The sequence below is a fragment of the Periplaneta americana genome, chromosome 10 (assembly GCF_040183065.1).
Source record: "Periplaneta americana isolate PAMFEO1 chromosome 10, P.americana_PAMFEO1_priV1, whole genome shotgun sequence".
NCBI classification, from domain to species: Eukaryota; Metazoa; Arthropoda; class Insecta; order Blattodea; family Blattidae; genus Periplaneta; species Periplaneta americana.
This window is the reverse complement of record NC_091126.1, coordinates 153,297-166,450: the sequence shown is the minus strand read 5'-3', so window position 1 is coordinate 166,450 and position 13,154 is coordinate 153,297. Positions and strand designations below refer to the sequence as shown.

Genomic DNA, 13,154 nt, shown 5'->3' with positions numbered 1-13,154 from the left:
TTCCAGAACAAAATTTCGTACAACAATCTACTTGCTGAATTTAACTTACTGTCTCTTGCCAGTCGTAGATTACTTGCTGAGCAACTTTTATTGTTTAAAATATTCAATGGCCTATTGGATAATAGCGAAATATTATCACAAATCCAGCTTAATGTTAGAATATCACATTTAAGAAATCGTCAATTATTATATTACAAAAATCCAAACACTTCAGCACATAAAAATTCACCAGTGTAAAAAATGTGTTCAAAATTCAATAAAATGGTATGTAAAACACGGGATCTAGATTTCAGCATTTCTTACATGAAATATAAACATTTTCTTATTAATATACTGAAAGTAATTGATTTTAAATAGTATTGCTACCTATTTGTTACTCTGTAATTCGCCATTTATAGCTACATTTTACATCTTTTGTTTATGATATCTATATTTATCTATTTTTCATTCTTTCTTATTTTGTATTTTTCATTTATATCTATATGTGTCTTTTATTTACGCAGTATGGGTTTTTCTGTTTTTTTTATCATTTTTCATTTGTATTTACGCTTGTACAGTACCTTGCATCTGCATCTCTTTTTTTTTATGTAATCTCCAATTTTATGTTTTAAGCAAGTATTTGTACTGTCTATTGTAATTGGGGCTTTGTCCTGTTATAGACATAAGTAAATACATAAGTAAGTAAATAAATAAATAAGTAAAGAAATAAATAAGTAAATAAATAAATAAATAATGTTATTACTTAAGACAGTATATTATGGATCTAAACATGACCCAGATGAGATCTGAGGTTTACACTGTGTGCAGGGAACGGACAGTGTAGAGTCGCGGTGATACAACCATACAACTATCTTAAAAATTATCTTACTTACTAACTTTATTGATGGAGGTTCTGAAACTCGCCGCCTTCGTTGTCCACACATTTTTAGCACCTCTTCATGAAATGTCCCATAACTCGCTGCAGTCTGGTCAATTAATGCTGTTAATTTCGTGACAGATATTACGTTTCAGTTCTTCCAGGGTGCATGGGTTTGTCTTGTATACAGCATATTTTAATGTATCCCAGAGATAAAAGTCGTAGGGGCACCCTCGTCATATGCTAAACTTTAATGCTATGTTGAGGTTAGTAATGACGTATTTGGTGATGTATGTTAACATTCGTAAAACTTCGGAAAGAATCATACGATATTTCTCCCACATTTAACATTTATTATGTCGTAGCTCCTATGATAGTTAATCAATCGTGCTGTAATTGTTTTTAATTGATAGCTCAATGTCTGAGGAAAGCATAGAAAAAAATTCGAATAAAAATTTTTAGAAAAGTACGGAAAAATATTAAATTCGATGTGATCTGCTGAAAATAGACATTCACATCTTCAAAAGTTGATTAGCAATAAACCTTTTTGTTTTAATGTTAGGCAGGGGCAAAGCGAGAGAAATGTTGTAAAAGAATGGAAATTACTTTTAAAAGTGGTCACTAAACAAAATTTTTACTCATTTCCGAGTTACAGTGAGTTAAACAAAGGAGTGTGTTTGCTTGCCAGAGTACTCACGACTCAATCTTTTGTCGTTGGAATCTCAACAAAACATTCTTTCCTGAGCATTCTTCTATTTTGGCCTGGATAACTTATTCATTTAATAAGTAGATTAATATCATCCACAGTGGTAAATTTCAAACGAGATACCATATTTCAATACCGAATTAGGCCTATAGCAAACTTCATTCATGTCCATGTTATCCGCTTTGATAATGGGTTCCTCTATTGAAATATCTTGAAGTGAATGGCTCTGACTGGCTCTTTCATCAATTACATCAACACAGCATTAACATTTAACGTAGGGTGAGAGTGCGAATACTCTCTATTGAAAAAAAAATTTCATCCCTGCATTCACAGTACAGCTGGGAGCTACAAAAATTTAGAAAGTGCAAGAAGTCTGGGAGCAACGTGGATGATGTATACATGTCGAAGGGCGATGAGTTTCATGAGGGGAGGGAATAATCCAAATAAAACAAGGGCTAATCTTCCTTCACAAGTAATAAGTTTAATCATATTAAGCCACACAGAATCTAGAACTACAGTATTTTGTAGTTAATTACAGAAACCAAGAAATGCAGAGTTATTCCAAGGCACAAATGAGGTGCAATGGCTGTCCTTAATTGTGTATCTTTCTTTGATATAACAGGAAGTACTTTTTGCAGCACTACATTAAAAAATCGTGTTCTGACATTCTCAGAAAGTTTTGAATTCAAATTGATCTTCAACTTTAAGTTCGTTTAGAATGTCTTGTGCATTGTGTCTTTTACTGAGATATTGCTGCACCCACATTCTCATTTTCTTCCTTATCAAGGCCTTGTAACACGTAATAGAGGCAATTACAAAGCCAAATAATCTTCAATTGAGTCCATTGTCCAAGGTTTGAAAATGAGACACTACCTATATTAAAATCCCATAGACTCTTTATGGTAGGCTAGGCAAAGAAATTTAAATGTCATGTTGAAAATTCAGATAAGTTCAAATTGTAATATAAAATAGTTTTGTACAATTTTCAGTCAATCACTTATCTAAGTGTGAAAGCAGAATAAAATTCTGTTACATCAATTAAAATATTATATTATGTATCACGAATTTGTGATACAGTGTTCAATATGGTGAATTCTTTGAGAAGAGGATATTATATTTGTATTTTCCCAGTCTCTCGCAGCAATGAGTGGCAATAATATAATAAGTATGCAGCAGGAGCTTTCAGATGTTGCAGCCTTCTCATTGTTGCGTCATACATGTAACACATATAGTAGGAAGCAACTAACCAACTGCCCACCTGTATATCATAACTCTCGGTTAGTTGTTTATATCGGAATGCAAAGCTCTAATTACAATATTAATATTAAAAAAATCACACTCTATTAGCAAAGAAAGATAAAACTAATAATATTCTGTAGTGGTATGGGTGTTCCTTACCTCTGGTCTCCACCTGGTAGGCATGTAACTGTGGAAGTGCATCCATGATGATACCTAGAAGGGGCAGGTACAATGTGGCTACACGAGCTTTACATTCAGGTTCAGCATAACGTGGGTCACAGTCATGGCACATCATCAAATTTCTGACTAGATTTACGACTTTGTTATGAAGACTGGGGTTCCTACAAAGAAAAGTACTATCATTACCACTAGCAGCAACACTAATGAGTGTGTCAGTCTGATGTGGTCTGCCATACGCAGTTAGCCATGTGGCACTGCTCATCCAATTTAACCAAGAAGACGCTGAACCTACCTACACTTTTGGCACCTGATTGACATGTTCCCTATCACGCAAATGTCCGTCGAAAAATACAGGAATCTTCTGACAGACATCTTATAAGATGCGTGCGTTTGTACTGTATAAACATAAAAATAACTACTGGTAGAGGTCAGTTTGGATGATAGATTAAAATTAATGACTTTCCTCTCGAGCACTTTACATACAGTACTTGTTTCCTTCTCTTGTCACATAGAGAAACAACTTGAACAATGTATAGTCTTTGAGTGGAGGAGTTTGTGAATTATGGAATCACGCCTCATTAGAGAAAAAATGAGATATGAGTCTATTTTGTTATCTGCAACCATTTCACACAGTGTCCGCTCTTTTACAGAATTACCTAAATTTCAACAACTGTGTAGCAGAAGAACAAGAAATTCTCACTTGTTGGGGAAACTGCCTAATTTTCCAAGTGATAGACAAAGTCATTCTACATTTCTTCTATCAATATCATTTCTTTTCTTTCTGCTGTTCTTAACTGCAATACTTTAGTTACGCACTAATTCATGGATTGTTTCTGGAGCTGGAATCTCTAAAAAAAGGAAATCTTTCTACAAATAATCTTCAATCATCACGAGTGAAATCTGTATATTGTACATATGTAAGAATTGTATATGTTCTAAAGAAGGCCTGAAGTAAGTCATATTACACACTCTTTAAACATATGTAGTTTGACCTTCACATGCTAGGAACCAGTGTTTACTGTGCATACGCAGTATGTTATAACTGAAACTTGGAAAATTCAGGTGGCCCAAATTTTGTTTCTGGATCTGTACCAAGGAACCCTGTATGCACCCACATTAGACTGAGACACTGTGTACTACTATGACTACCACCACCATTATAGCTATAAATAAGAAGAAAAAAACAACTTCAATGGTTTGTTATGCAAAAGTTTTGGATGCCTTCATGGCTACAGCTTAAGCTTCTGGCAGGTTCGCTTAACTCTGCAAAGTTGTCAGATGACAATCATAAATGGAAAAACAAGAAAAATTACTAATGCCTTTCGGGCATATTTCATGCTGGAACTGACAGTGATAAAATGCAATGCGACACCTGGAACAACAGTGATAAATAACAGCAGCACCTTCATCCATCCAAAGGCTGTAAAACAATCACTTCTAACCACAAAATCAAGTAATATCAGCAAGTGAATTAAGTAACCTGAAGAATTAAACATACAAATTATACACCAGTCTTACATAGCAAAAATCGAGTCAGACTATGTGAACTACACACAAGAATTGCATGCAATATTCTGTCAATGATACCTCAATACAGTGAAATTTGTACCTAATGTTCCCACTAGCATAGTGCAATTTGTACATTTCTCCTAACAACGTTAAGTTATACTGCACTGAACATTCCTCACAATATTCCTGAGTATGTGTATTATGATGGGGAAAAGAAGAGCTGATTTGTAACGTGGAGTATGGTGTAGTGTTGCACTACTGGCGATAGCAAACCAAATTCTGTTGGCATAATTTAGATAGATACTGTAAAATTACCAGACACAGATTTAGCCAATGACAACTATTTATTTATTTATTTACTTACTTAGTTATTTGTTTATTTATTTATTTATTACACAGGCATTACTGCCCATAAAAGCACCTTCTTAACATTTTTATCTTACAAAAAATAAATAGTTAATAATGTAAAATGAATTTATATTTGCTCCAGAGTATTACAACGTATACAACAAGTAAACTGAATATAATGAGAGAGAGAAAGAAAGAGAGCGAAGTAGCGTCTTAATTAACCAAATTTGCATAAATGTGTTTCTTAAATATATTCATCTGTTCCTGAAACTAAATTAATATCATTGTAATTATTTAACTTATTATAAAGGGACAACATCCTGATTAGGGGTGAATTTTTATGATTGTGTTTGATCTTTGATCTAGGAATATGGGAAAGTACTCTTTTACGTAACTTAACAAATGGAGCACAAAAAGGAATTAATTTCAATATATCTGAAGAATCGATTTTGTTTGTGAGTATTCTCCTTAGAAATAAAATTGTGCATACTGATCTCCTATGTTGGAAGGATTTCATATTATACACTGATCTTGGCTGCAATGATGATGTCCAAATAGGGCAAGAGTTTTAAATGATTTAAAATACATAAATCTTAAAAATTTATTCTGAATAATTTCCACAACAACATGTTATTGATCTTTATGCATTGGGTCCCATACGACTGAGGCATATTCTAATTTACTTCTAACTAAACTGTTGTATAGTAGAGTGAGGACTGTAGGATTATTAAACAGTTTTGAATTTCTTACAGCAAATCCAAGTGCTTTATAAGCAGAATTAAAAGTTAAAGTTTTGTCAAGTATTATGCCTAAATCCTTAATGATTGATACTGATTCTAAATGTATGCCATTTATAAAATAATCAATAGTTTCTTCACTTCTTTTCCGTGAAAAGCTCATGTATTTACATTTATTTGGGTTAAGCAACAGACAATTCTTTTTACACCAACATGCAACATTATTAATCTGTTTACAAATTCACTTTATCTATTGGATCGGATATAATTTTGAATAGTTTTAAATCGTCAGCAAATAAAAGGCACTTTGATAATTTCCATTTATCCATATTTCTGGAAAATAACATGTCTTTAAAGAAAAATTAAATATATGTTAATTGGTTTGATAATATATCAGCATGCCCTTGGTATCCCATTGGGACTGCTAGATCGCGTATTTTTTTTATTTTCTCTTTATTGTTAAGTTTACTTCATCTTCTGAAATATAATCAATGTTTAAATTATGGAATTTTGATGTTGCCTGTCATCATCCCACTGACACTATTCAATCAGCTGAGATAACAAGAATGACATCATTTTCTGACAGCAAATATTCTTATACCCAAATTCCAAGTCGTCGTCGTCATTCTTCTGTCCTCTTCTGTTCCCTTTACTTCACTTTATGTGTCGAGTATCATCTTGCTTTGTATACTCAGTTGCACTCTAATTCGTTATTTCCCTTGATATTATTATCCCTAGTGCATGACCTTAAAATCTTCCTGTTATCCCTATACGCTCTTAGGCAGCAGGTTACTATTATCACTACACAATCAGAACACTAAACAGCACAGGAACAGAATATCCTGATGATAATCACACCAAGAAAATTCAACATGGACCTCTTTAAGATGCACTAACACATCAAATTCAAGAGTCTAAGACAATGAAAAGAGTTTGGACGAAAGTAGGAAATAGAGAAAATATGTGGTGCTATACTTTCTATTTCACATAAATACAAGAAGGCTAGAAGCTCTGAAATTAGGATGAAGAGCTAAGTCAAGTAGAGTAGAAATCCGATATAATACTGTGGATGAGGATATAGTGCAGTCACAATGATGTTGCGTCCAAAAATATCATCATTATAAAATTCTTGTATTTTTGTATTACAGTTTATCTAGGCTCACGTCCTCAACCACCAGAGTTACGGGGTTGTAAAACTGCATTCCTGGGATTTACTAGGAGTAACGAGAAATAAACAATGTGATATTGTCTAAGCAATTTACAGCCCACCCCCCTTCTTAGAATTCTTGAATACAGTAATGAAAACCGTAACACTACAAAATCTATGAAAATTTATCTTATAGTCTGAGTGTACTACATGATACCAAAGAAAAAAAAAGTGTATTTTGTGAATGATAATCTAAAACAATACATCACATAAAAAATGGAGAACTAAAAGCAAGTCTGTCGCATCCCAGGGTGTATGAAATAAGATGATAAACTCAGACACAGTTAAGAAGAAAGTTCAAATTAGGTACAGATAGCGACACTGATGTACTGTTAAGTTATTTCAATAATTGAGTGTTGGTACAGGTGATTTTTAATGAAGAGAAGTGAAGGTGTGTCATTATCAGGACCATCTGTTAGCTGTTAGAGCTGAAGCTATAACATTTCATAATGACTTAAATAGAAACAATGACTTTAATGCATCTGATGGGTGGTTTTTGCGGTGGAAATCTCGTCACAGGGTAAGGCAGACGAGCATCGAAAGTAGGTTTGCCAAAATACCGTTTTACCCAGAACAATTCAGTTTTTTCCTCTTTTTATTCCATGTAGGCCTACTGTAAATGTTCAGTTTTTAGGTTAATTAAGTAAGATACCAATTTCAAAATTTTCTGCCTTCTGATAACTACTTATCAAAGAGTACAAAATAGCACCTATTCAGTACTTGCAAACACCGCCAGGTGTAAATCAGTCCTCTATGACCAACAGTGACAGCAAAGAACGTTAGGAAGCCATGTGCAAGCTGGTCTGTGTTCTCATTTTTTACTAAGTTATACTGTTAAGACAACGTTGTTTTTGTGTGACTAGTGTCCAGTGAAAACAAACATAAGGTAGATAGTGTAGAGAAGTGGTGAGTGGAAATAAAACGAAATGGAGGCCTCCAACATATCGTGCAGCATGAGGGAAATAATTTTCAGATTTCAGGCTAGCTCAAGGAAATACATATGAGGCATGTTGGAAAAGCGAGGAAGGATTCTATATTTCCTATGGTGGAATTATGTCAGACAACACTCTACAGCAGAGGACAAAAACAAAGACAGAAATCGTCTTTGCAGAAAATACTAATGAAAATGTGTTGTATGAAAGAAGAGATGGTTAGGGTTAGCACTTTCCTGATAGACAGTATATACTTCTTCTCTTTGTAGGTCAGTGTCTCAACTTGCAATAGCTTACAGTGTGATAAGTTTCTAATTCCTCATACAGAAACCATTTATTTAGATAGTTCTCACAAACTAGATTTGTACAATTGACAAAGGGACAGAGTATATATTATTTAATGTACCGAAGTACATATAATGTTTCCATGCAGATATTCTCCGCCATCGTATGATGAAAGAGTAGTGGAATGGAGAAAAATTCTCTCCGGCACTGGGATTTGAACCCGGGTTTTCAGCTCTACATACTGACTCTTTATCCACTAAGCCACACTGGATTCCCATCCCGGTGCCGGATCGAATCATCTCAGTTTAAGTTCCACCTCTTGGGTTCCCTCTAGTGGCCTGCCCTCTGCACTACGTCATAGATATCAATGTCCACATATGTGCGGAGGTGCACTCATTATGAGTGACTGATTGGCCGGGATCCAACGGAATAAGCGCATGGAAACATCATATGTACTTCGGTACACTAAGTAATATATATGATATGCGTAAATCACTTTGCGATTTAAGATGACGCTTAATTTAATAATTAAATAAATAAACCTCTTTCGTTTACACAATTTGTTTAATTTTAAAGGTATGACACTCTTATTTGAAGACTCTTTAATACAGAACTTAAATTAACGCGAGAAAAAAAAATCAATATAAAGAAGAAAAAGTGAGGTAAGAACTTGGACAGTGATGTTAGAAGAATGATTATGGTAACTCCTTTTTTACTTGCCAGTTTAATTACTGAGTTTTGTTTACGTTACTATGGCAAACCCCATCATTCTCTCAATTCTACAGAACAGAATCATGGTGCTTTATATCTTATCTTTTGAATATTTTAATATTTTTTCAGCTGAATTTAAGTGAAATTCTTATATAATACACTTTGGTGCTAAGAGTGGATGATGTAGCAATGATTACATAATAGTTTCAAGTTTCAACAATAATATTTTAGAATTGCTATTAATATCAACTATTCTCTTTCCAGCTAAATGTAGAAGTAGATGTAAATAAATGCACGTGGCATAATGGTTCCTGATTGGCTGTTAGATGCACAATGCTTCCAAGCCCATGACTGTCACCTTCTTCCTCACATTAAGAAAAGTTCCTTCTAAAATAATGATATGTATAATAAACATGTATAATACGGAACACAGGTTAAATTGAACGTGTATATAAGAAAACTTTATTATTTAAACAACATGTTTATATTATTAACTTTAGATACTGCATGATAAATTTATAGCAACACACATGCATTGTAAGCATGAAACTCCCAAATTCAAGGGCTCTCCTGTTTCTTACAGCACAGATAACACAGTGACATAGGTAGAATCTAATTATATTAATTACGCATTTATTTTATTAAAATCATATAAACTTTGTTATTAATCCTTTGAGAGCATATTATGGGTTGTTTTCCTAGTTTACTGGATATGTTTCCCACTAGTGTTGAAATGTTGTCTGAGTAGCACGTGCAAACACGGAGTAATACATTTTGGTTTTGTTTATGTCTACTTCCAACTCTAGCTGCAAAGAGAATAGTGTGAAGGTTTTAAAAATGGCCGCATGTAATTCGAAGGAAACTTAGTAAATGTGCCACACTCCACAGTCAGCAGCATGAAAAATCCTACCTACATTTTATACTTAGAATTAGGCAGAATAAAATAGTGGCATGACCTTGTTGGCATCAACACTGAGAAGTTTTGGAGAGTCATTCTCCTAAGGTATTCCAAGTAGATAAAAGATCTTTCTAAGCTACTATATATAAGAAAAGTAAGAAAAATGGAAAACAGAGAAACATAAAATATTATTACACAAATTGAAAACGAAAAAATGATAATCATTCTAATAACACAAAACTGTTAGAAAAAAAACAACACGACCACAAAGAGTGAAGAAGTAAAAAAGGCGACAATTACAATATCACTATCATCACCAAAATAAACTGTTCAATCTCAAAAAAAAAAAAAAAAAATCCTTAATATAAGAATTTGTGAAAAAACCACCTGGCAAACTGAGTACTAACGAAATTTAAAACACACGAAACAAAGCAGGACAGTATGAGTCTTTAAAATATGAAGATTATGCTTTCATGAGCTAATATTGCCTCTGATTGAGATTCTGGCTGACACGTACAGTAAATACCTATCTATTATCAGACAGTACATCTCACTTGATGATATGTGTCAAAGGAAGAACAATTGCTTGTATACATCTGAAGTCTGATTAGTTTAATATGTAGCTAGTCAGTGATGTATGCAATGGAGGGGGAAAGGATCTGGTCATCCTACCCCATTATCCCCTGGCTTAGTTGCCCCACAAGCGATGCCTTATTGATATCACTTGTGAGGTTCAGACATGTCTTCTTGACAGTTGACTGAACAACAATAAGAGCTAACAAAGTGACTGAAAGAAAAGTTTTCAGAAAATCATCAAATAAAAAAATTACTTTAAAAATTCATATCCACATGTACTGTAAATATAAGGAGAAAATTTATTGTCTTAATAAAAAGAAGGAACTTTTGTTAACAATGTATCTCTATCTTAAAATTCCAGAAATGACAAAACAAACAACCAAATACAGAGTGGGTGAAACCTAAGTTACCGGAATTCCTTTTGAACCACGAGGTTGCTCTGTGACATGTAGAGCAATGAGTTTTCCTGGCCTCTTCTTTGTTTTTAGCCCAACAAAGAACACAATGCATAAGTTCACATTATTGGTTGTTGCACCAAAATCGTGACAAAATTCTGCTGCCAATTTGCATTGTCAATCTCAGTTAGTAGTCTGAACTGTGTTCTGAAGTACGGTACATATCTTTAACCATGGTTAGATATACAGTACGTCAACGCATTTTCCTTGTTGAAACATATCTACTGAAGAAGTTACATGATATGTATTTTCCAGAGGCTACATAACCATCGAACCAGTGTGTTGTTAAATTATTTAATAAGTGGAAAGAAACAGGTTTCATTCTCAATAGGAAGAAACATTGTTCAAGGTATGCTCTAACAAAACAAACACTTGAAGTTAAGCATGTGGGGATGGAGTTGAGCCCAAGGAAAAGTATCCATTGTCTAGTATAATAATTGAACATATCGTAACATTCCGTGAAAAGGGGTTTGTTATTTCTTAAGTTTCATCTCCATAAAGTGTCAGTGATTCATAAATTGAATCCAGGTGATCCAGTTGAGTGCACACAATTTTCTCATTGGAAGTCAGAATCAATCCACAATGGAATAGTTCATCCAATTCCTCTCTTTTCACTGACAAAACTTAATTTCACGCAAAATACTCAGTCCTGGGATACAGAAAATCCACATTGTTCTCATGAAGTCACTACATGATCAAAAAGTGGGCGTATTATATGAGGTTAGTGTATAAAGAATATTTGGACCTATATTTTTTTTATCAAACAACTAATATGGAGCATTATATGATCATTTAGAGACCATTTTCACAACTTCACATGAAGTGAGAATAGACTTACACATTTTCATCAAGATGGCGCAACAGCACATACATTGGCATATTCAATGGAAGTCCTGCAGTATATATTCTATACATACTGAACTATATTCTACCCAGTCTTCAGATTTGTCAGTGTGTGACTTTTACCTATGGGGTACGCTCAAGCAAAAGGTCTACAAAAACAACTGAAGTACTTCGGAGGCTCTCAAGAATGAAACATGGCTAATATGCAATATTATGTACGAAAGAACTCCAGCAAGTGTCCCCGAGTTTCATACATAGCTGCAATATGTGTATATAATGTAATAGAGGACATTTTGAGCATTTCCTTAAGAGGACTTGTACATAAGTGATACATACTTGCAGCTTTTAAGGAACTCGGAGGTTCATTGCCGCCCTCAAATAAACTCACCATCGGTCCCTATCCTGTGCAAGATTAATCCAGTCTCTTTCATCATATCCGACCTCCTTCAAATCCATTTTAATATTATCCTCCCATTTACGTTAAGTGAATGCATGTAAAAAATAATTATGAATTTATTAATATTTTGGCTGCAGATGCACAAAATGTTGCAGCCATAGTTTAATGTAATTTTTACGTCTTCTTAATGGATCACTGAGGAACATTTTAAGGTCCAAGAAATAAGTTTTAAGTATATAATTTTCTCTTCAATCATGGTTAAATCCAATGTAAAAAAAAAATTAATAAAATAAAAATAAATTTGCATATAGTACACACATCACAAACACAATTACCTTAAAAAACTATAATTTTTTGTAGCAGGTTAAAAGTGGACTATTATTATAATATTGATGTAAAAATGTAAAGCATTTTTACAGAAATTATTCATTTTATTTAGTGTGTTTCTTGATAATCAAATGAATTTTTTTAATATAACTAATCTAATCACAGACATACTTCTGCAATAATCTATTTTAAAGATTAACTTATTAACAACTATCCAGCTTGTTATGAGTGCACTCATACTCACATATACAAATTTTAAAGTATTTTTTTTTCACACAGGATATAACAGTGAGTAAAGAAAATTTATGCACCTAAAAGTTATGTCTCACTTCTTAAAATATTTTCTGTAAATGATCCATTACAACCCAGTAAAGTTTACATCACATTATAGCCGAAAAATTTTGTGAATACATAGTTTAAATATGAGCAGATTTATGTGTGTGTTTTTTTTTTTTTTTTTTTTTTTCCATGCATTCACGAATAAGCCTCCTGGAATAAATAATTCATAAATTATGCGAAAGTTCACTTGTCAGACTATAGTGCAATCTGCTTGTTAGGACTGTAGTGCTGAGAATTACGTACATATTCAAATTTATGCCCAAAAAAGAAAATAGGATGCTGCAGGATTTCAAATGTTACATACTCACTGTATATCTAAAACTGCAGCTAAGTCACTTAGCACCAATCCAACTAAGAAGTGCTGTTGTCTAAATTCTGTTGACAATTCAGCGAAGTTCATCTTGTCCCCACCAACAAGTGTCGAAATGAAGGAAGACTGGCTTGTTGATGAAGCTATAGAAGGATTAGGGGACGCAGGTGCAGAACTTGGCATAAATGGAGTACCAAATGGAAGATTCAATGCAACAAAATGCTCGTGACTACAAACAATACGCAGGAAATCCAGCTGAAACACATTAAAAAAATTAAGTTAGTCATTATTTGTTTCGA

The 13,154-nt window shown here is 33.5% G+C and overlaps 1 protein-coding gene across 5 annotated transcripts in view; it reads right to left on the bottom strand.

The window, feature by feature from the left end:
• Positions 1-13,154, bottom strand: part of Zir (dedicator of cytokinesis) — a 302,289-nt gene that overhangs the window by 157,462 nt on the left and 131,673 nt on the right. For all 5 annotated transcript variants that reach the window (XM_069836641.1, XM_069836643.1, XM_069836642.1 and 2 more), the window contains 2 exons: positions 12,854-13,110; positions 2,961-3,142 (listed from right to left, as the gene is read on the bottom strand). In XM_069836641.1, coding sequence (XP_069692742.1) covers positions 2,961-3,142; positions 12,854-13,110 — 439 coding nt within the window. The remainder of the gene's footprint in view (positions 1-2,960; positions 3,143-12,853; positions 13,111-13,154) is intronic.